At 39.5% G+C, this 21,175-nt stretch overlaps 1 protein-coding gene across 1 annotated transcript in view; it reads left to right on the top strand.

The window, feature by feature from the left end:
- Positions 1–19,470, top strand: part of XK (X-linked Kx blood group antigen, Kell and VPS13A binding protein) — a 57,199-nt gene extending 37,729 nt beyond the window's left edge. The window contains exon 3 of the mRNA XM_020979881.2: positions 15,239–19,470. Coding sequence (XP_020835540.1) covers positions 15,239–16,059 — 821 coding nt within the window. The 3' untranslated portion in view covers positions 16,060–19,470. The remainder of the gene's footprint in view (positions 1–15,238) is intronic.
- Positions 19,471–21,175: the final 1,705 nt, after the last annotated feature.

Below are 21,175 nucleotides of genomic sequence, written 5' to 3'. Positions count from 1 at the left end.
GAGAAAGCACCTGTCCTGGAGTCAAGGAGACCTAACCTCAGACATTTACTAGCTGTGTGACTTTGGGCAAGTCGTTTAAACTTTGTTTGCCCCAGTTTCCCCATCTGTAAAATTTGCTGGAGAAGGAAATGGCAAACCACCTGTCCTGGAGTCAAAGAGACCTAACCTCAGACATTTACTAGCTGTGTGACTTTGGGCAACTCGTTTAAACTTTGTTTGCCCCAGTTTCCCCATCTGTAAAATTTGCTGGAGAAGGAAATGGCAAACCATTCCATTATCTCTGCCAAGAAAACCTCAAGGGGGTCACAAAGAGTCAGACATGACTGAACAATAAGAGATTCTGTCCTAGGCACTGAAGTGTGTAAGAAAAATTTATCTGTTTGGAATTTCCACAATTTTTGAGTTAAAAAGCTCTGAACATTAGGACCAATAACTTGTCCATGCCCACAAAACACAGATTCTTGTTCTACTTCATAACCATGACTACATCAGACAAGTTTCCTGGGAACTTTCAGTTCCTAGTCATAACATCCTTAATTTGTCTATCCTCACCTGGCACAGGTATTCCATGATGCCAGGAGACAACTGGAGATATATAAATGAGCATATATGGAGGATGAGTCTGGAGGAAAAGCTGCTGCCATTTCTATATTAACGTAGCATTTGTTTGTTGATTTTTCCCTTCCTTTTTTTGTCCAGGATGATCAGGCAGATTTTCTGCACATAGAAATATCAGAGAGAAAGTTTAGAGAATGGAATTGGCTTATCCAGAGAAAAGCTTATTCTTATTATTTTAGAATACTTATTTTAAAATTGGAAGTTATTTATAGCATTTCTAGTTATGCCACAAGAGACCTATTGCTTATTTGGAGGCAGTGGGCAGGGTGAGATTGAATACGCTCCAAGGAAAATGTTAAAAGCAAATTCAAAGCATTTTTAAAGGGTGAGTTTGGCCCTTGTGCTGCTGGGAAAAGGGAAATTGGAAATTTTTTCATGTACACTCTTAGCCTCCTGGGTTTCAGGTCATTGAATTTCAGCCTACTTTCACTTTGGGCCTGCAGATATCTTCATCACTTTAACTGTACACCAGTGTGACTGTTACACTATCTAGGGCTTGAATATCAAAGTTAAAGAAGGAAAATATTGACTTGTGATCAGGAAGAGAATGGGAAAGGAACTATTTCCTCATACTTAAAAGTTTTTTTAAGTGATTTTAAATTTTTAAAAAGTGGAATTATGATTATTCTAGTTGGTAGTTATTGTTGGGCTTGGGAGTAAGCCTTAAATCTTAAACTACTCTGTTTAGAGAACTTTGTTCAGGTCTCAGTGATACTACTTAGTGAAATGATTTTTTTCTTACTGAGTGGTTCTTTGGAGCACCAAAAAACCACTGTGAGAAATTAGGTCAAATGTATACAAACTTCAATGTAGGTCATACAAGGGTTTTGTTTGTTTGAATGACTATCTCTTATTAGACTGTTTTCTCATTCACATCTTTTTTTTAGAAGAAAACTCCACTTTTCTGGAACAGGGCTACTGGATGGTTTCTGGCTATTTGGGTTCAGATTAATCAAAGTATTACTCTAGCTTCATTCTTGTTTTCATCTTTAACCATCACAGACATTTTTATTCCTTGGGAGAATTTTGTTTTGTTATTTTTCAATCATTCAGTGATATCTGACTCTTTATAACCCATGGACCACAATGCACCAGGCCTTTCTGTCTTCTATGGTTTCTCAAAGTCTGTCCAAGTTCATGTTTACTTTTTTAATGACACTATCTATTCCTCTCATCCTCTGCTGTCCCCCTTTCCTTTTGCTTTCAATCTTTCTCAACAAGAGGGTCTTTTCCAATGAGTCTCATCTTCTCATTATATGACCAAAGTATTTATGCTTTAGCTTCAGTATTTGTCCTTCCAGTTAATAGCCTGAATTGATATCTTTAAGTATTGACTGATTTGACCTCCTTGCTGTCCAAGGGACTCCCAAAAGTCTTCTCCAGCACCGCAATCTGAAAGTGTCGATTCTGTGGCAGCTTTCCTTATAGTCCAACTCTCACAGCCATGCATTGCTACTGGAAGAACCATGGCTTTGATTATAGAGATCTTTGTAGGCAAGGTGATATTTCTGCCTTTTTTTGTCTCTGATTTTTAGTGTACTGTCCAGATTTGCCATAGCTTTCCTTCCAAGGAGTAAGCATCTTTTAATTTCATGGTTATACAGTCACTGTCTGAAGTGATCTTTGAGCTCAAGAATATAAAATTTGACATTGCTACCATTTCTTCCCCCTTTTTGCCAGGAAATGATGGAACTGCCGAGATCTTAGGTTTTTGATGTCAAGCTATTACACTCTTCTCTTTCATCCTCATCAAAAGGCTTTCTTAAACCAGTTGGTTGCCGTTCGATTCTAACTGTTGCTTCTAGACCTACATACAGATTCCTCAAGAGACAAGAAAGATGATCTGGTACTCCCCTCTCTTTGACGACTTGCCACATTGTGTTGTAATCCATTCAGTCAAAGGCTTGAGTGTAGTCAATGAGGCAGAAGCAGATATTTTTTCTGGAATTCCTTGCTTTCTGTATAATCCAAAGAATGTTGGTAAATTGGTCTCTAGCTCCTCTGACGCTTTGAAAACCAACCTGCTCTTCTGGCAATTCTCCATTCAAGTAGCACTGAAACCTAGCTTGCCGAATCTTAAGTATAACCTTGCTGGCATGTGAAATGGGCACAATGGTTTGGTAATTTGAACATTCCTTGGCATTGCCCTTCTTTAGAACTAGGAAATAAGCAGTTCTTTTCCAATTCAGTGGCCACTATTGAGCTTTCCAAATTTCCTGGCCTATTGAGTGCAGCACTTTTACAGCATCATCTTTTAGATTTTTAAGCACCTCAGCTGGAATTCCATCACCTCCACTAGGAGTGGTTTCCCATTTCCTTCTCTAGCTTATTTTACAGATGAGGAAACTGAGGCAAACAGGGTTAAGTGACTTGCCCAGGGTCACACAACTAGTGTCTGAGGCCAAATTTGAACTTACAAAGATGAGTCCACCTGACTCCAGGCCCAGTGTTCTTTCCACTGTGCCACCTAGTCAAGAATTTTGTTATCCTAACCCTAATTAGAGGCTGCTAGGTGGCATAGTTAGGAAAACTTGAATTTGAATTCTGCCTCAGCTTACTAGTGAGATGAAAGAAAAGTCCACAAGAGAGAGAGAATTTCTGGGTGATTAGTAATCGGTTTATTAATTAGGCTAGCAAATAATCAATAAATTGAGGTTAGTGGTTCTCTTGGTAACCAAAGAACCCACATGGAGGTTTCTCAATGTTTAAAAGCCTTTGGAAAAGGGGTTGTCCTTGAGGGTGAAAATTAACTTTGATTGGTTAGCAATTAATAAGAGAATGAATATTATAATAAGAGATGACCTTTTTCTAATGAAGGGCTGGGGTATGTGACTTTGATTATGTTAGCCCTCTCCCAGATCATTCCACCTTTAGAAATCTATACAAAAGAATCTATTACCCATCTAGTCCTGAGTTGAACAATGGTGGGGTTACAGTAAAAATTCCACCTAGATAAGATGGTCTGGGTGGGGTGAATTTTGGGGTAAGATCAGAAATGTCCTTGAGAGACTGGGCTTTGAATGAGAAAGTAAGAAGAAAGGAACTTTGGATTGTATATGTCTGTGTGTATAAATTGGTTATTAATATAACGAGAAAATAATTTTTCTCTTTAGCTGTGTGACTCTGAGCAAGTCAGCCTACATTTTCTCAGCTGTAAAGTGGGAGTATTATTTCACAAGGTTGGTTGCAAGGATCAAATAAGAAAACATTTGTGAAGCAAATCTTAAAGCACTAGCTATTCCTGAATACCAGTCGATTGGCTTTCTATGAAATAAGGAATGTGTCTGGTACTGTTTGGAACGGAAGGATTCAGAGGACTCTTTCCATGTCATTGATATGAATCTCCTAGGGAGTGTAACCTTGGACTAGTCACTTAACCATTATGAGCCTCAGGTTTCTCATTTATAAAATGAAGTCATTGTAGCTCTAAGATTCCTTCCAGCTAAAAAGCCAGTTATTGTATTTCCAGATTGTCTCTAAGGTTTCTCCTGACCTTAAAATTTTACTTGTGATTCATACTCTATTAGCTAACATCCAGCATAAAAGACTATAGACAAAGGCATTTTCAGTGTTAACTCTAACAGTATCATGGACTAATTTAGCATCTTTTATGGCAAGAATTCAATGCATGTTGATGTATATTCTCCTCAGAAAAACTTACCATTTTTTCACCCTACACACCCTGTAGGAACATTCTTTAATCCCTTCCACTATCACCCCAGTCCCAGACATTTCTCTCTATTGATCCATCCCTATTTTCTCATGATTGCCCCCAACTTGTTGAGAGAGTTAATAAATTATTCTTTCTTCTTTGCTTATATCCATACTGGGTAAAGGTGCATCCCCATCTTCCTTCTATCTCTTGCACTGCTTTTTCCTCAGTGTCTCTTCACTATCCCCCTCCCTCCAACCATGAAAAGGATTGATGTATAGAGGAGTGTGGGACTCATTCAGTGAAACATTAATCCAGCTCTTTCTACTTCCTTTCACAATGATTTTTTGTTTGTTTGTTTTGGGGGAGGCATTTGGGGTTAAGTGACTTGCCCAGGGTCACACAGTTCGTAAGTGTCAAGTGTCTGGTCTGAGGACAGTTTTGAACTCAGGTCCTCCTGACTCCAGTCCCAGTACTCTATCCACTTGCGCCACCTAGCTGCTCCACCTTTGCAATCTTTTAAGATCCCTTAAAATGTTTACCACCTTAGATACTTTTTAAATCCCTCTTTGCTCTTTCTTTGTTCTTTCTTGTTTTTTCTTTCACCCTTTGATACAATTTTTTAAAAAATAGTCTAGAATTTGGAAAGAATTAATTTAATTACTTAGTCTTGATAATTGCACTTATCATTCTTGTATTTCTGGTTTGAGGTATTCGTAAGTTGAATGCTGAGCTTGCTTTTTTTTGCGTTTTTTGCGGCTGGACATAGGAATGTTTCAGATTTTATGACAGGTCTGTCTTCTTCCTCCCCACCCTTGGTGATTAGGGTTAACTTTTCAAGCTTGATTTGGCATTGCATCTTGAACTTCTTGGTTTTTTAGAATAGAATATTCCATTTTTTTCTATGATTTTTTTTTTTAGTCTATGGAGTGACTCTGGGTTACTAAAATTGGTGTTCTTTCATAGCAAAAGGTCACTGCTTGCAAAAATTTATTGTTTTATATTGAAATTCTGAAATGTAGCACTATTTACTTTGGAGTTCCAAGTGTGGGGTTTTGATTTTTCCTTTTGTCTTTTAATCTCATTGTTGGTATTTTTGGTTATAGACTGAGACCCAGCCTTTCTCTCTTGAACTTCCCAGTAGCTTGTCTCTGGTTTCTCTCTACACCAGGTGTTCTTAACCTTTTTCATGCCATGGATCCCTTTGACAGTCTGATGAAGACTGTCTGCCATTTCTCAGAATTATTTTTAAATGCATAAAATAAAATATAAAGGATTGCAAATGAAATAAATTATATTGAAATTTTATATTGAAATTGAAATTTTGTACTGAAATTGCCAAAATATTTTTTAAAAAACAAGTTCATGGACCAATGTAAAGAATCAGCTTTATAGTTTTTCACTCAGTTTTCTTCCCCTGCTAATAATAATAATAATAATAATAATATCAACAATAATAGCTGGCATTTGAATTTCACTAAGCACTTTACAAATATTATCTCATTTTATCTTCATTTTATCATTATCACCTACCCTGGGATGCAGGTGATATCTACCTTCTTATTTTACAAATGAGTGAATTGAATTAGACACTAGTTAAGTGACTTGAATATTTAGAGACCAGATATGAACTCATGTCTTCCTGACTCTAGGTCCAACACTTTTATCTACTCTGCCACTTAAATACCTTTATTTTCCACCTGACACTTGAGACTACTTGAGCTGAGAAGTGTCATGGCTGGGTCTGGCTGAGTTCCTTCTCACGAGGAGTAGACTGACTCTGCCTAGTCTTTTTTTTATCATGTTTCCCTAAGGCATGGAAGCCTCTTTCCTTACAGCCATCTCCACGTTGCATAATCTCTATCCAACTTCTGTATACCTTCTTACACTGCCTTTATTTCATGTGGATGGAAAGAATAATTTTTTCCCCCAACACCTATAGGGTTTGGCAGTATTCGGACTGAGTCACTGACTTGAGTAAACCGGGCAGGGGCCACCTCAGGTGGACTCTGAAGTACAAGCTTATGAGGCTGCTTACAACTGGCCTAAGGAGGACTAGGGGTAGGGAGGATGGTTGGAGCATTGCATATTCAAGTTTTCCAGTATTATTTCATGAGGTTTTAACCTTGTGCAATGAGTCCCTGTCTTCTTATTTTGTGAAATCATCTTTAACTACTATAAATTTCCTTCCTTTGCTGTATATTTTCTTCATCTGGAATTTTTAGATAAGAAAGTTAGGTGGAAAACGACTACTCTGCTGTCTTGCCAGTCGTGAACGTCTGTTATACCAAGTAGATGTCTTGATGTAGCTTGAGTGAGGTTTGGGATTCCAGGGAATGTGTGGCAATGGAAGAATATGGAAGGTATGGAAATACTCTCTCAGGTACCACTTATATTTCAGGGGGTGGCAGAGGGGTGAGAATCACTCCAAGGCAGAACACAACAGGAGGCAAGAACTTACAGAGACAAATTAAAATAGCCAAATTTTATTGAGGGGAAATAGTCACAATACCAGTAGCAGTCAGGGAGAATAGGTACAGGTCAGGTTCTTTGGCACCCAAACCAGTAAAGTCAGTTTTTTAAAAAATAGAATTCTTCTCTAGATCAAGCAGGGTCAAGCATTAAGTAAAGGAAGTCAGGATCCAGGAGCCTGTACCTGCAGTGCGGACCATGATTTGGGAACTGGTGCTGACTTACGGTGGGGAGAATGCATGGGAAATTGGCAACTGGTTCATAATCAAACTCCCCACTGATGGAAAAGGGGACATTCAGACATTAGAGCACGTTCCTGACTTAAGATAGTGGGCATCCCAGGCTTCTTTTGATTCATGAGGTGAGAATACTATATAAGTCCTCACAGTGGGATTGGCAGGTACTTTATTGTAGAAGCCAATCTAGTATGTACAGTTGCCTTTCTTCACCAACATCGCTCCTATCTGAAAACATATACAAAACAATACTCTCTCTGCATTGTCTGGCCTTTTCATTCAGCATGGATTTTTACTACAGCACCATACTTTTCATTACATTGAGTTCATGACCAGTGGTACAATCCCTAAGTGTATTCACAATCCATTTACAAAACCATCTAACTATATGTACTCCCACTCTGCCGCACCTCCAAAGAGGGCTCTGGAGCTAATACCTGGGTCTGAGTTTTCCCTTGCATAGTAGTACTTTGGTATAACTAAGTTTAATAGAGCTCTGGACCTAACATCAAGGAGACCTGAGTTCAGATTTGACTTCAGATAGTAGTTTGGGACCCCAGGCAAGTAACTTAATCACCATCTGCCTCAGTGTCCTCATCTCTAAAATGGAGGTGATAATGGCACCTGCCTTCTAAGGCTATTGTGAGAATAAAATGAAATATTTATGAAGTACATTGTAAACCTTAAGGTGCAATGTAAATGTCAGCAGCTTCTCCTCCTCCTCCTCCTCCTCCTGCTCCTCCTCCTCCTCTTCAGATTTACTCCTGACTCATCATTGAACAATCTGGCATACACTCCCATCTTTCTTTGCCAAGATTCTTCAGAATCAGTAGGACCAGGTGAAACATTTTATAATTACAGAAACCAAGCGGTTAAGTCCAGTAGTGGAGCCAGAAAGACCCTTCCTAGGTTAGGACTAGGAGTTCTTGAGCCTGTGTTAAGACTATATTATTATTATTTAATCCTACACCTGAGTCATCCTGCCACTCCTTACTACTTCTCTCTTCCTTTATGCTGATATAGCCTTCAGAGCTAGACCCTAGTAGTATTGTCTTACAGTTTGGTTTTTTTAAATTAGAGCCTCTCACCTCATTACTAAGATTTCTAGTCTGAAAGTCCTTCACCATTGTACAACTCCCCAGGGAATCTGTGATGAAGTCTTCCTTTAACAAGAGAGTTGTCTAGTATTTAACACAGAAAACAGTTTGCTTCTAACTGATTGCCATTTAAACATCGGAAAGGTGTCCCAAAAGTCTTAGTGAAGTTCTAAGTTATTGAGTACATATATACATAGTATGTTGTGTATTATTTATACATATAGACAAAAATGTATATACTATTCATTGGCTTCATTCTTCATTTGTCTAATATACTAAATTAGTTAAACAAGAATAGGTTTTAAGGAAACGTATTTTTATTGATTATTTTAAGTATGTGTTTGTATGTGTGGTGTGGGTGAAAGGGTGTTGCTTTAGGTAGCCAAGGCATTTCTGTGATCAAGCATTGATGCCTGTTTGCTTCATCAGCTTATCTTTCCTGAGTGGTTCATTGCATCTGATCTTTTATCAGCATCACCCTCCCCAGGCACTGCATGGCTCAGAGCAGGGATTCTTAACCTGGAGTCTACAGAGGGGCTTTTGGATAGATTACAGGAGACTATGAACTTGGAGGGTAAAAAAAAAAATACGTCTTTATTTTTATTAACTTCTAAATGAAATTTATCATTTCCTACAATTGTAAATGTTATCAACAAATATTCTGATAAGGGGTCCATGGGTTTTCCCAGCCTTCCAAAGGCATCCATTGCACAAAAAAGGTAAAGAACCTTGGGGTAGAGGGATGAATCTAGGGGGCCCAAACCTGAGTTTGGGTGCTAAATTCCCCAGTAGCTCTCTGTGAGTTATTGATTCCTTTGAGGGAAATCTGATAACATTGGATGGAATTTTCGGTTCCTGCTAGCCCCCCTTTCTGGTTTATCAAGTTTATTAGTCACATCTTCTGTACTTCAGCACTCTGGAGTCCCTCAGAGCAGTCTGCCTGCCACCTTCCTTATGGTAAGGATGGAGAGGATTAACCTGTTAGGGTAAATGGAGGGAGGAGGGTGTCAACTCATCCTGGTGATTACCTTTCTTCGTTTTAACTACTCTTAACTCCCCAAAGCCAAATAGACACTGAGAATCCTGAAAGGTCAGTCATAGGTACCAAAGGTGGCCAGATGATTACAATGTATTTTCTTTTTAAATGAGCCACATAAGAAATCACAATTTAAAAAAAAAGTGAACCCCAAGATAGTTCATTGGAACTGGGAGCAAGGTAGGGTTGGTACTTGGCACTTGGCAATTTCCTGATTATTTCTCACATCTACTATGTAAAGGGCAAAAAATGAAGGTACTTCACAGTATAGGATCCGGGGCCAAACTGCTGCATAGTCTTGCCTCTGTAAAACATGGGACTAATTGTTATTTTGTCATGAAATTGTAAAGATATAGGCTCAAGGAATTTTTGAGTTGAAAAAACAGCCTTAGAAATGATTCTTCCTACAGTAAAACAGAACATATCTGGTACAGGAGAAGATGCCTTTAGAGAGCAGAGTGCCTTGGTGCCTAATAACCATTAAGTCGATGCAATGACAATGATAGCTTGAGGTAGGCACTGTGGTGCCTGGCAAAGGGCACTGGGTTTTAGCAGAACATCTGGGTTTAAATCCTGTCTCTGTCACTCAACCACTGGTATAACCCTGGGCATGCAAGATCATACACTCCCAGAACCCCAGTTATTTCACTTGTAAAATGAGCAGTGTTATGGGCCAGGATTGTAGTGGAACTGGGGAGGCTTGAGTTAGCTCCTCACAATCCCACAGCACAGCCAGGATTGTTGTTAAGGACCAGACCTGGAGCAGATTGAATGAGTTTTTCTCCCAGGTAGATTGATGGGGATCTGGCACAAGTCCCTTTGGGCAATCTTAAATCTGCAGCAGACAGCTCTTGAGGCCCCAGAGAACTTCTTGCTCATTGCTTTTAATTTCCTTACCTTTGGCTTTTACCTGCTTTTAATCTTCTTGTGAAATGTTTTTTCATTTCCTTAGAGAGTTGCTTTCTGTTTTTAACCTGGGGGCATTTGAATTTTTTTTTTATTAAATGGATTTTCATATTGAACCCTTGGGAAATCCATCTCACCAAATATTGACCCAGTACTTGGACAAGGGGTTGGACTGGGTGGTCTTTAAGTTTCCTTTCAGCACTAAATTTTGGATCCTCTGTTAAGCACAGAGCCATAGTATCTGAGTCAGGGGCCAGCTAGGTGGTGCAGTGGATAGATGGTTAGGCCTAGAGTCAGGAAGATCTGGATTCAATTTTGGCCTCAGACACTTATCAGCTGTGTGACCCCTGGGCAAGTCACTTAATCTTATTTGCCTCAGTTTCCTTATCTGTAAAATGAGCTGGAGAAGGAAATGGCAAACCACTCCATTTTCTTTGCCAAGAACACCCCAAATTGGCTCACAAAGAGTTGGACATTATCGACCGATAACAGCAAATTAGTTCATCTAGACCAGTGGTTCTAAAATTTTTTGAACTTATGACCTCTTTACACTCTTAAAAACTATTGAGAACCCTGAAGATATTTTGTTTATGTGTATCTATGTGTGCAATTTTACCACATTAGAAACTGAAACATCTTAGCATTATTATGAAAATAATTGACTTCATGGACCTCCTGAAAGGATCAGGCATCCTTGGACCATACTTTGATAACTACTAACCTATAACAAACCCTTCTTTGGCAGATGAGGAAACTTGGGCCCAGAGAAATAGAGCTTCCTAAGTTCACACTTTAAAAGCCAGACTTAGGATTTGAATCCAGCTCTTTGACTTCAGATCCAGCACTTTTCCCCACTATACCACACTGCATCCTGGGGAAAGGGAGGAGGAAAGGAAGTGAGGATGAGAAGGAGATATTTACTGCAGTGCTATAAATTCTTTGATAGGCTTCCTGACGTTTAAAATGGTTTTCTGCAATTAGAAGATTTCTGTTATTCAGACTTTGAAAAATAACATATTATTGAATAATTGGATATGATCTTGGTGTAAATATTTCTTCCTGACTACCTTTATGGAAAATTAATTTTAGCTGAGATTTCCAGAAGCACTGAGCTCTTGCTATATTAAATTATTATTTGGCATTTGGTCAATATGGGGCAATAAAAGTGTTTCCAAAACAAATTCAATTATATGGGTGAAAGGACATAACTTTTTTGCCTTCCTGTGATGAGATTTGATTAGTTCATTTCTCAAGGGAAACTCAGGAAGCAAGTGTGGGGAGATATAATCATGTGGTGTTAGTTTAGTATTCTTTCATAACAAATTCTATTCATTCAGCAAACATTGATTGAGCTCCTCTTGTATAGAAGGCACTCTTCTAGGCACTGAGGGGAATACAAAGCAAAGGAGAAGATCAAGAGAGGAGGCTTAGTCAAGGCAGTGTCATGTCAGGTAGCAAAAAAGAGGAAGAACCCAAGTCAATGCAATGACAATGATAGCTTCTATGAAAGTTCTATGAACTTTAAGCTTCATACCTTATGCTATTGTTATTCTTTCCCTTAATTCTTCAATAAAGTTTCTTAACCCTGATTTTGTCCCAGTTGAACTAATGGTCAGTCAGTCAACAAGTATTTATTAAGCACCTACTATATTCCTAGCACTAAGACAAGGTCAGCGGATAGGGGCCCTAGGCAGGATACTAGAAATAGTGAGAGAAGAAAGGAGAAATCTTTGTCATTCAAAGACTTCTACAATCTTTAATTACCTTCCTCTTCTGCTTTATCTCACACTATTCCACTAGGTGGTACTTTGGATAGAGTGCTAGGTGGGCAGTCAGGAAAACCTGAGTTCAAATCCAACTTTAGACACTTACTGGCCATGTAAGCTGGGGAAGTCACTTAACCTCCATTTTCTCAACTGTAAAATGAGGATAATAATTGCACCTACCTCTCAGGATTGTTGTGAGGATAAATGATATGACAATTATAATACACTTAGCATAACTGCCTGATATGTATATAGTAGGTGCTTAATAAATGCTCATTCTGTGTATGCTGTGCTCCAGGCAAAGTGAATTATTCATTGACCCTCATACATTCCCATATCGCTTCACATCTATATCATTGTTCGCAATGTTCTCTAAGCCTGGAATGCCATCTCTGTTTTCCATCTGCATGGCAAATAATCATGGTTTACTTTTTATTAACAGTAGAAAAAAACACACTAAAAATACTTCATCGAAAAGCATAGTAGATTACCTGCAGACAAATATAAAATAATTTTGCTAATGCTGTAGCATATGAAATAGCTACCCCAGTCTAATTCACAGAGAAAAATGTTGATAATTTTAAATTTACAGTTTGAGAGAGCTATTTATTTAAAGTAAGGCTCCTATTGTGATTGTGTTTAAAACTTCTGAATATTATGACCATTCCTCCCCTTTTATATAATAACTCACTTAATAGCACTTTACAAAGCACTTTTCTTATAAATAATATAAAATAGGCAGTATGAGTTTTATTCTCCCAATTTTATGGATGAGGACACTGTGGCTCAAAGAAGTTGACTTGACATGATCACACAGCTAGTTTCAAAGCAAGATTTTGAACTGAGACCTCCTGATTGTGAGACCTTTCTACTATGCCATATTGTCTCTTTTTCTACTGCTAAATGCTGTTTACATTGAAATAATTTTAAAAAAATGTTAGCAGTAGTTGCTGCTTGTACCTAATAAAACATAAAATTTAGATTTTCACTTTTTTTCAGTAACTAAAATTGTTGGAGTTTTGTGTCCCTATAATGAAGATTCTGTGTCAGGGAAGGGAGTTTTCCAAGCAGGAGTTACCTACATCGATCTAATCACAAGTTTTGAAACCTGTTCCCCATACCCCCAAATGAAGATTCTCTTATAACTTCTGAATGTATAAAAGCAACTATAGCTTCACGTGTGTTCTAAAATGATGGCAAGTTGGATGGCTGTATCATATGGCTTTTAAAATGTGACAAGAACAGGTGTTAAAAATCAGCATTTTTATAGATGATGAAATTACAGGCTAAAAGCCAGGCACTGTGGCTAAGGGCAGGGGATTCAAATACAAAAAAGAAAGGCAGTCCCTGCCCTCAAGGAGCTTACGATCTAATGGGGGGAAGAAAAGAAAGGGGGAGGGAGGGGAGCTCGCAATGTTGTTATTGTTCAATGTATCTGACTCTTTGTGACCCATTTGGCTTGTGGGGTTTTTTGTTTGTTTGTTTGGCAAAGATACTGGAGTAGTTTGCTATTTCCTTCTCCTGCTCATTTTACAGATAAGGAAAGTGACAGGGTTAAGTGACTTGCCCAGGTGCTTGAGGCCAGATTTGAACTCTGGAAGATGAACTTCTGACTCTAGGACAGACACTCTATCCACTGTGCCACCAAGTTGCTGTTAAGGAATGCAGCTGGGTGGAAAATGAGATGCCTGGGCTGGGCACCCTCCTTAAATGGAGGTTCTGGGAAGAGCTCTCCACTCCGCCTTCCAATCAGGAGGGTCCCAGGGGCAGAAGGTACTTTTGGGGTGTAAGTACCAAGGCTGATGTGATCTTGCTGGATGTTGAGCCAGCTTCCTGGGGCCATAATGGTGAGGTCAAAAGGACCAAAGTCAAACGAATGAGTTAGTGGTACAACCGAATTCTAGGTTCCTGTCTTGATTTGTAGCTAAAAGTTCTTTCTTCCCCCAAATTCTGTTTTCTGCTTCCACATCAAGTGTGCTATTAGCATTTGAGGCAAAACCCATAACTGAAGAACATTTAATTGCACTGACTGTTTTACTCTGGTAGTAAATACCTCTATGACTCTCATTGATTAGGGAGCTAACAGAAATAAGAGTCAAGTGAAGGAGGCAAGCCATGGGTATTTCAAACGGTTATACTACATAACAATGCTAGGCAGCGTCCAAGTGTTATGAAAGAGACAATGAGTGTGCTAGGAAGGAGTTCATAGAAGAGGTATAATGTTTCACAAGGTCAATGATGACTGCCTGTGGTCAATACCATCTACTTCATTTGAGGGAGGGATTGGAGTAAATTCTCTCTCTCTCTCTCTCTCTCTCTCTCTCTCTCTCTCTCTCTCTCTCTCTTTTTCTGTCTCCCACCCTCCATCCCTTTCTCTTTCTCTCTCCCTTTCTCTGTCTTTCTCCTTCTCTCTTCTTCTCTCCCCACCTCTCCCATCCCTCCCTTCCCCCTCTCCTTCCCTTCCCTGTCTCTCTCTCTCTCTCTCTCTCTCTCTCTCTCTCTCTCTCTCTCTCTCTCTCTGTCTCCCACCCTCCATCCCTTTCTCTTTCTCTCTCCCTTTCTCTCTATTTCTCCTTCTCTCTTCTTCTCTCCCCACCTCTCCCATCCCTCCCTTCCCCCTCTCCTTCCCTTCCCTGTCTTTCTCTGTCTTCTCTCTCTCTCTCTCTCCCTCTCTCTCTCTCTCTCTCTCTCTCTCTCTCTCTCTCTCTCTTTCTCTCCTCCCCCTCTTTTCTCATCACCGCTACCCATCTCTCTTTGTTGCAGCTTGTGTGTTGGGAGGATGCCACTGCAGCCATTGCTGCCACATCCAAACCTAGAGGGGAAAAAGAACCCATCTTCCTTAGACCCTGGTCTTCCTTAGCTTAGTGCTCACAACAAACAGTCTCCTTCCCTTCCAGGCAGGACTTTTCAGTCTCAACTAGAGTGGAGGAAAAAATAATCTGTCCCTTTAAGACTCTATTCATGGAACATAACAAAGGAGGCTGAGCTGACCTGGCAGATTCTTCCAATTTCTCCTTGGCAAGGGACAAGGACACCGTTCCATCTCCTGTCCACATGCCTTTGTACAAACTGTCTTTCATGCCTGGGATGCACTCACTTCTACAACTCTTCCTCTTAGAATTGCTACCTCCCTTCAAAACTCTACTCAACTGCCATCTCCTATATGAGACTGATCCACTCTGCCCCTCAACTGCCAGTGCCTCCCCAAAATACTTTATGACTTATTGTATGGGTATGTGCTATCCCCCCCAAAAGAGTATAAGCCCCCGAAGGCAGGGACTGTTTCGTTTCTGTTTCCGTGTCTGTAGGGCCTAGCCTAACACCTGACAGCAGCAGGTACTTAGTTAATACTTGTGGGTTGATTGATCAGTCTTCTAAAAATCCTTTGATCCCATCCTCCTCATGTAGGCTCCTTTGTGCATGAGCTTGAGACCACTTCACCTTTTCTCTTACAGGTATCTTCATGACACTGTCCCTTCTGTCCATCGTGTACGGGGCCTTGCGTTGCAACATCCTGGCCATCAAGATCAAGTATGACGAGTATGAGGTCAACGTGAGGCCTGCAGCCTATCTCTGCATCTTCCTCTGGCGGAGCTTTGAGATCGCCACACGGGTCGTGGTCTTGGTCCTTTTCAGCTCCGTCCTCCAGATCTGGGTCCTCCCGGTGGTGCTCCTCAATTTCTTTGGCTTTTTTTTTTACCCTTGGATTCTCTTCTGGAGGAGCGGCTCCCCCTTTCCAGAGAATATCAAGGCCATGAGCAGAATGGGCACCACCATAGTGCTGTGCTTCCTTACCTTCCTGTATGCAGGCATCAACATGTTCTGTTGGTCGGCCGTACAGCTGAAGATCAGCAGTCCCGACTTGATTAATAAGTCTCAGAACTGGTACAGGTTGACGGTCTATTACATGCTGAGATTCATTGAGAATGCCTTCCTCCTCCTCATGTGGTACGTCTATAAGACAGACATTTACATGTATGTGTGTGCCCCCTTGCTCATCCTGAAGCTGCTGATTGCATATTGCACAGCCATCCTCTTCATGCTACTGTTTTACCAGTTTTTCCACCCTTGCAAAAAGCTCTTCTCATTTAGTCTTACTCAAGGCCTATTGTCATGCTTCAGGTATCTTTGCTTTCCATGTAAAAGGCAGAGACGCAGTGACCCAGCAGAAAGGGTAGACTTGAAATCATCGGATGACTCTGAAAGCCCCAGCCAGCAGCAAAAAAGTGATCCACAGAACAGAAACCCAAACCTGAATGTCCCTTCCAGTTCTTAATGGGACCAGTAGTTTGATGGTGTTTCTCCCAATAGCCATTGCTTATGTCTACAAGTCCTCTGGTCTTGTTTTCTGGGTCTGGTTGATGCTTGTTCAGACCACCTGCAACAACACCACACATGTCTTTGAATGGACAGAAAGTTATCCCTACAAATGCATGCCCTTCTCCCTGCAAGCTAGCTTGCTCTATGTGCCATTAGAGTATGGAATATGTGTGTGAAAGTGTATGTTTGTGCAGAGACTGGCAAGGAGAGCAGCAGGTTATCAGTCCAGTGTGGTCCCATGCATGACACCCTGTTCGACAAAGGTTGTGCGTGTGAATATGAATAATTGTGTTCTCCCAGTTGGCATTGTCCTCTTTAGTTTAAAAACTACAACAGCAACTACAAACGAGACAAGATGCTTTTGTCACATTGCAGGTCAGAACTTCGTGGAATTTTGTCTCAGCTTTTGGAAGTAGGGAAACCTGAAATTGGGTTGGTTAGGTAGAATGAGGAAAAGGTCCCTTTTTTTCTTGGGTTTCCTGAGTATCCTGTTCAGACACCCAGATTGTTCACCAGTCCTAAGGATGGTCCTCGTGTAAGAGTTGGCTCAGTGATTGGGAGTTACTGCTTTGCTCATACCATGAGACCATGCCTTCACTCTCTGCATTTCTTAAGAGGGGAGCTATTAAAGTCCAACCCTGAACACTGGCTTTTCTGCTTGTGCTTAGCCTAAAAGGCTTCTGCTTAAATGCAGAAAGAATCTGGTCTTTTCTCCAGACTGGCTGGTGGAACGAATTGCCTGTGCATGCTGAAAACAGACAGAAGGTAAAGCCTATGAGCTTGATTTTCAAATCCTTGAATGTGCTGTTTTCACACTTTGATGATCTCTCAACTTTCCCAACTCAACCCCTCAGATCATATGTATTTAAGTATTTGGATCTGGAGACTTTAGGTTCCAGGTGCCCCTAAGAACAAACGTGCATTTAATTCTAGAAGCTCTGGAATTTTGGAAAGCATTAATAGGCATTTGATATATGGGAGAATTAAAATGACTAACTGAGGGAGTTATGGAGTCTTCTTCTCTGAGAGCCTCTACAAACAGGATACCATTCTTTTTGGGATGATTAGATTTGGGTCACCTTGAAGGCGGTCTTCTATCCTTTCAAAGTCCTCTCTCGCCTCAGGATTCTGTGAAGTCACAGAAAACCCTGAGATTTATTCAAAAAAATTTAGAAAATATCATTTCTCCCAAAAAACTCAGCCAAGACCAATATAAATTTTATAAGAAAATTATTTGGAAATTCCAGGCCAGTGTTATCCAGGTAAGATATTTTGGTTTTCGTTACTTAAAGAAAAAACTCATTTTTCAGAAAAACAGACTAATCACGATGTGAATCTTAGTGCTACCACCCTTCTCCACTGCCCCAAAGAAATGAAGTAACCAAGAATCCAATGACTATTTAGAATCCCTCTCTTTTTTTTTTATGCATTCTGAGTGTGTAGTGATGATGACAAACTGAAGAAGGTTTCTGATTCAACCATTCCTCCCTTATTCACCTCTTCAGTTTGGTACTCTGTGTGTGGGTATGTGTAGATGTGTGTTGACATGAGGCTGGTAACATTTATTCGATTGTCTAGGGAAAACTATGATCCAATACCTTTATTTTTAACATGAAAAAAATTTCCCCCGTAACACCTGGAACCAGGTTGAAACAAAGACACCATCTAACATCATTAAAAATGAAACAATGGGATTTTGGAATATAAGATAAGTTTAGACCAAGAACATTAAACGAACCATATCGTGTCAGGGATTTAATCTTTTTGCTAGGCTATCCTGTCTAGTAAGATGTATTTGTTAAAGTTCTCATTTTTATTTGTAATTCACATTGGTTTCAATTTCATATAGAAAACATAAAATGTACATACACACAGACATACAACTTGATGTGCTCTTTTTGTTATATCCAGGGAAAATGAGACAATATAATGTTTTTCACCCCTAAAGGGCATTCTCATGTGATGTACTATTTTTAGTTAAAAATTGTTTGCATGTAAAGTCAGCAAATGCTCTTTTTCATTCAAGTAAGAGCAAAATATCTTGTGTTATGCACCATCTTGCTGCCTCTTAGCCCACATCAACCATCCTTGCTACTGTTTTTTAGGCCTAGAGCAAATCATTATGTGTGTGTATGTGTGTTTGTGTGTGTGTGTGTGTGTGTGTGTGTGTACCTGCATACATGTGTACATGCTGATACATCCTTGTGTATATACATACAGAAGTACATACTGTGCATCTAGACAGATAAGTATATTTAAATGTACATAGACATTAAGTATATTTAAATGTACATAGACATTAAGTATATTTAAATGTACATAGACATGTACATATGACCATATAAAATATTTTTTCAAAAATAAAAGATTAGAAATAAAATAAGACTAAGATTTAAAACCACTCCTTTTCTGTAGTTACTTAGTAGAGAAAAAGTTTCTATTAGGATTGTGTCTCTATGCATGGCAGCAAAATCATTCCTGGCTCCCAGTTTTGCCCCTGTTATGCATCTTTAAGCAGTTTGGTCACCTCTCTGTCCCTCCATCCTCTCATCTAACAAATGTAGTAATAGCTGACCTGCCTACCACACAGGGGTGCTGTCAGCATCAAAGTAGATAATGATCATCACAGTGTTTGCAGAAAGTACTATGCAACTATAAAGTGGCATTAGTTTCTCTCACCAAGCTCATAAGGGAAATCTGTTGCAATAAGAAAGGCTGTTTCGAACTGGTACCAGTTTTCCAGCTTACATCCAGCTTCTGAATGAATCCTTGGTTGTTTGACCTTGTGGAAACAGGTTTCATTGAATAACATCTACTTTGGAAAGGGGAGGTGGGGAGGTACAAAACACCTGGTCCAGCTGATGCTACTGTTCTTACTGCCTGTGTTCATAAAAACTTACATTTGTGGATATGGGACTGGGTGGGGAATAAAAATAACCACAAACTACTCCCCCCCTTCTTTCAGAGGGTCCTAAATATGTATCTGCTACTGGGAAATCTGTCTTTTTTTGCCTCATGCTTCCACAAAATGCACAGGAGGCTCTTTCAGTAGTCACATTGACAACTTGGAGGTCTGATACTACCAGGTTTGAATTTAACATGTTTGGAAAACATCTTTTTGTCTTAAAGCCAATTCTCAAACATAGGACATTTCCTTGGAAATCACCTTTATCGTCAAAAAGTTGTCATGGCTCTGTATATGTATATATGAGTATTATACTTCTTGTGAACAGATTATGAGTTTTATATTCTGAATCATGCCCATCCCAATAACTGTACTAAATATATCATGGACATGTGATTTTATTGGCTGCCTCTCTGCAGTCATTGCCTCTAATAAATAGTGTTTATGCTTCTTTTGATGGTACATCATTCTCTGTGTGTATTCCTGTTCATTGCTTTTAGGATCCAAAGACCACTCTTCAAATAGGAGTTTTTAAAAAGTTATGCCACTGGGATTGATGATGGATTTAGAACCTCAGTTGGAGAATACCAGATATTACCAGTAACAGAGAGTTGGGTGGGATTATGTTTAGTCACTAAGCCACGAATGCCTACAACCTCTCTTTTATCCAGTGAGTTATTTCATTGTGTGTATTGTTGTTCAATTGTTTTTCAGTTTTGTCCAACTCTTTGAACCCATTTGGGGTTTTCTTGAAAGAGATACTGGGGTAGTTTGTCATTTCCTTTTCCAGCTTATTTTACAATTGAAGAAACTGAGGCAAACAGGATTAAGTAACTTGCCCAAGATAGTAAGTATTTGAGGCCAGATTTGCACTCAGGAAGTTGAGTCTTCCTGACTTCATGCCCAGCACACTATCCACTTTGCAACTTAATTATCCCCTCCCCACACTGCATGCACATGTATAATCAAATACTATCACCGTGGCTCAGTAAGTAGCAGATTGGGGCCGATAGACTGGACAGTCTTTCTAGAGAAAGGCAGACAAGTACAGGATAGGTCTTACCAGGAAATCCAAGGAAGAGCTAAGTATAAGGAGCAGGACAGCAGGCAATAGACAGCAGTCCAAGCAGGGTTGAGCACATTGTTAGGGAAATCTCATCAGCAGCTAGTGGAAACCCAATCATGGAGACTTAGATTCAGATCTAGGACTCTAGTATCTGGGAGGACTTGAATACTGGACAGTGATAAATTGCAAGATAGTTGATGCGATATGGTTATTAAGACAAATGAAATAATCAGATACAAATGACTCAATATTTCAGTTCAGATGTTGACTGTCAAAATGAATGAGGAAAACCATGAACTAGTCATCCATCTGGACCATTTTGGTAAAGGAAATGTGGCGTGTATTGGTGATGCTTCCTCTTCTAAAGGTCACACTGTATTTTTTTAAAGAGTTTATTGAATTCTGGATTTGATGTCAGAAGACCTGGATATAAATCTAAGCTCAACCACTTACTGTGTGTGATCTTGTACAAATTACTTAACTTTTTTGGGTCTTGGTTTCCTGATTTGTAAAATAGACTGTTAGAATAGTTTGCCCTTTATATAGCACTTTCAGATTTGAAAAAACTTTATAAATAGTACTTCATTTTAATTTCACTGCAACCCTAGGAGACATTATTATTTCCATTATATAGATGAGGAAACTAAGAGGTTCAGCTTAAGGGACTTGTCCATGGTCCCAGATCAAGTGAGTATATGAGACTGGATTTGAACTCAGGTCTCCTGGGTTCCAGAACCAGTGCTCTATCTCCTGTGACGCTAAATTACCTTATAACTACATGACTACCATTGTCCTTTATGGTTCTAAAAAATCTGATGTTTTTGTTTTTATTTTACATGACAGATATTTTCCAACATAATTCCCCATTGAACCTTGCTGAGTATCAAAGAAAAAGTTAAGCAACTTGACCCATAAAACCAATGCATCTGATAATGTCTACAGTATTCCATCCTCCTGGGTTCTTGCCTCTCTACTGAGAGGAGTAAAGTATTTCATTGTCTGTTCTCCAAAACCAGAATCTCCAGAAGATTTTTCATTACAAATAATAACATTTCAATGTAATTTCATTACAAGTAAAGTCTCTGCCTTTGTGTGTTCTTT

Source organism: Phascolarctos cinereus, unplaced genomic scaffold, assembly GCF_003287225.1.
Source record: "Phascolarctos cinereus isolate Bilbo 61053 unplaced genomic scaffold, phaCin_HiC Scaffold_726;HRSCAF=1367, whole genome shotgun sequence".
NCBI classification, from domain to species: Eukaryota; Metazoa; Chordata; class Mammalia; order Diprotodontia; family Phascolarctidae; genus Phascolarctos; species Phascolarctos cinereus.
Note: the sequence above shows the minus strand (reverse complement) of the source record. Positions and strands in the feature narration are given on the sequence as shown.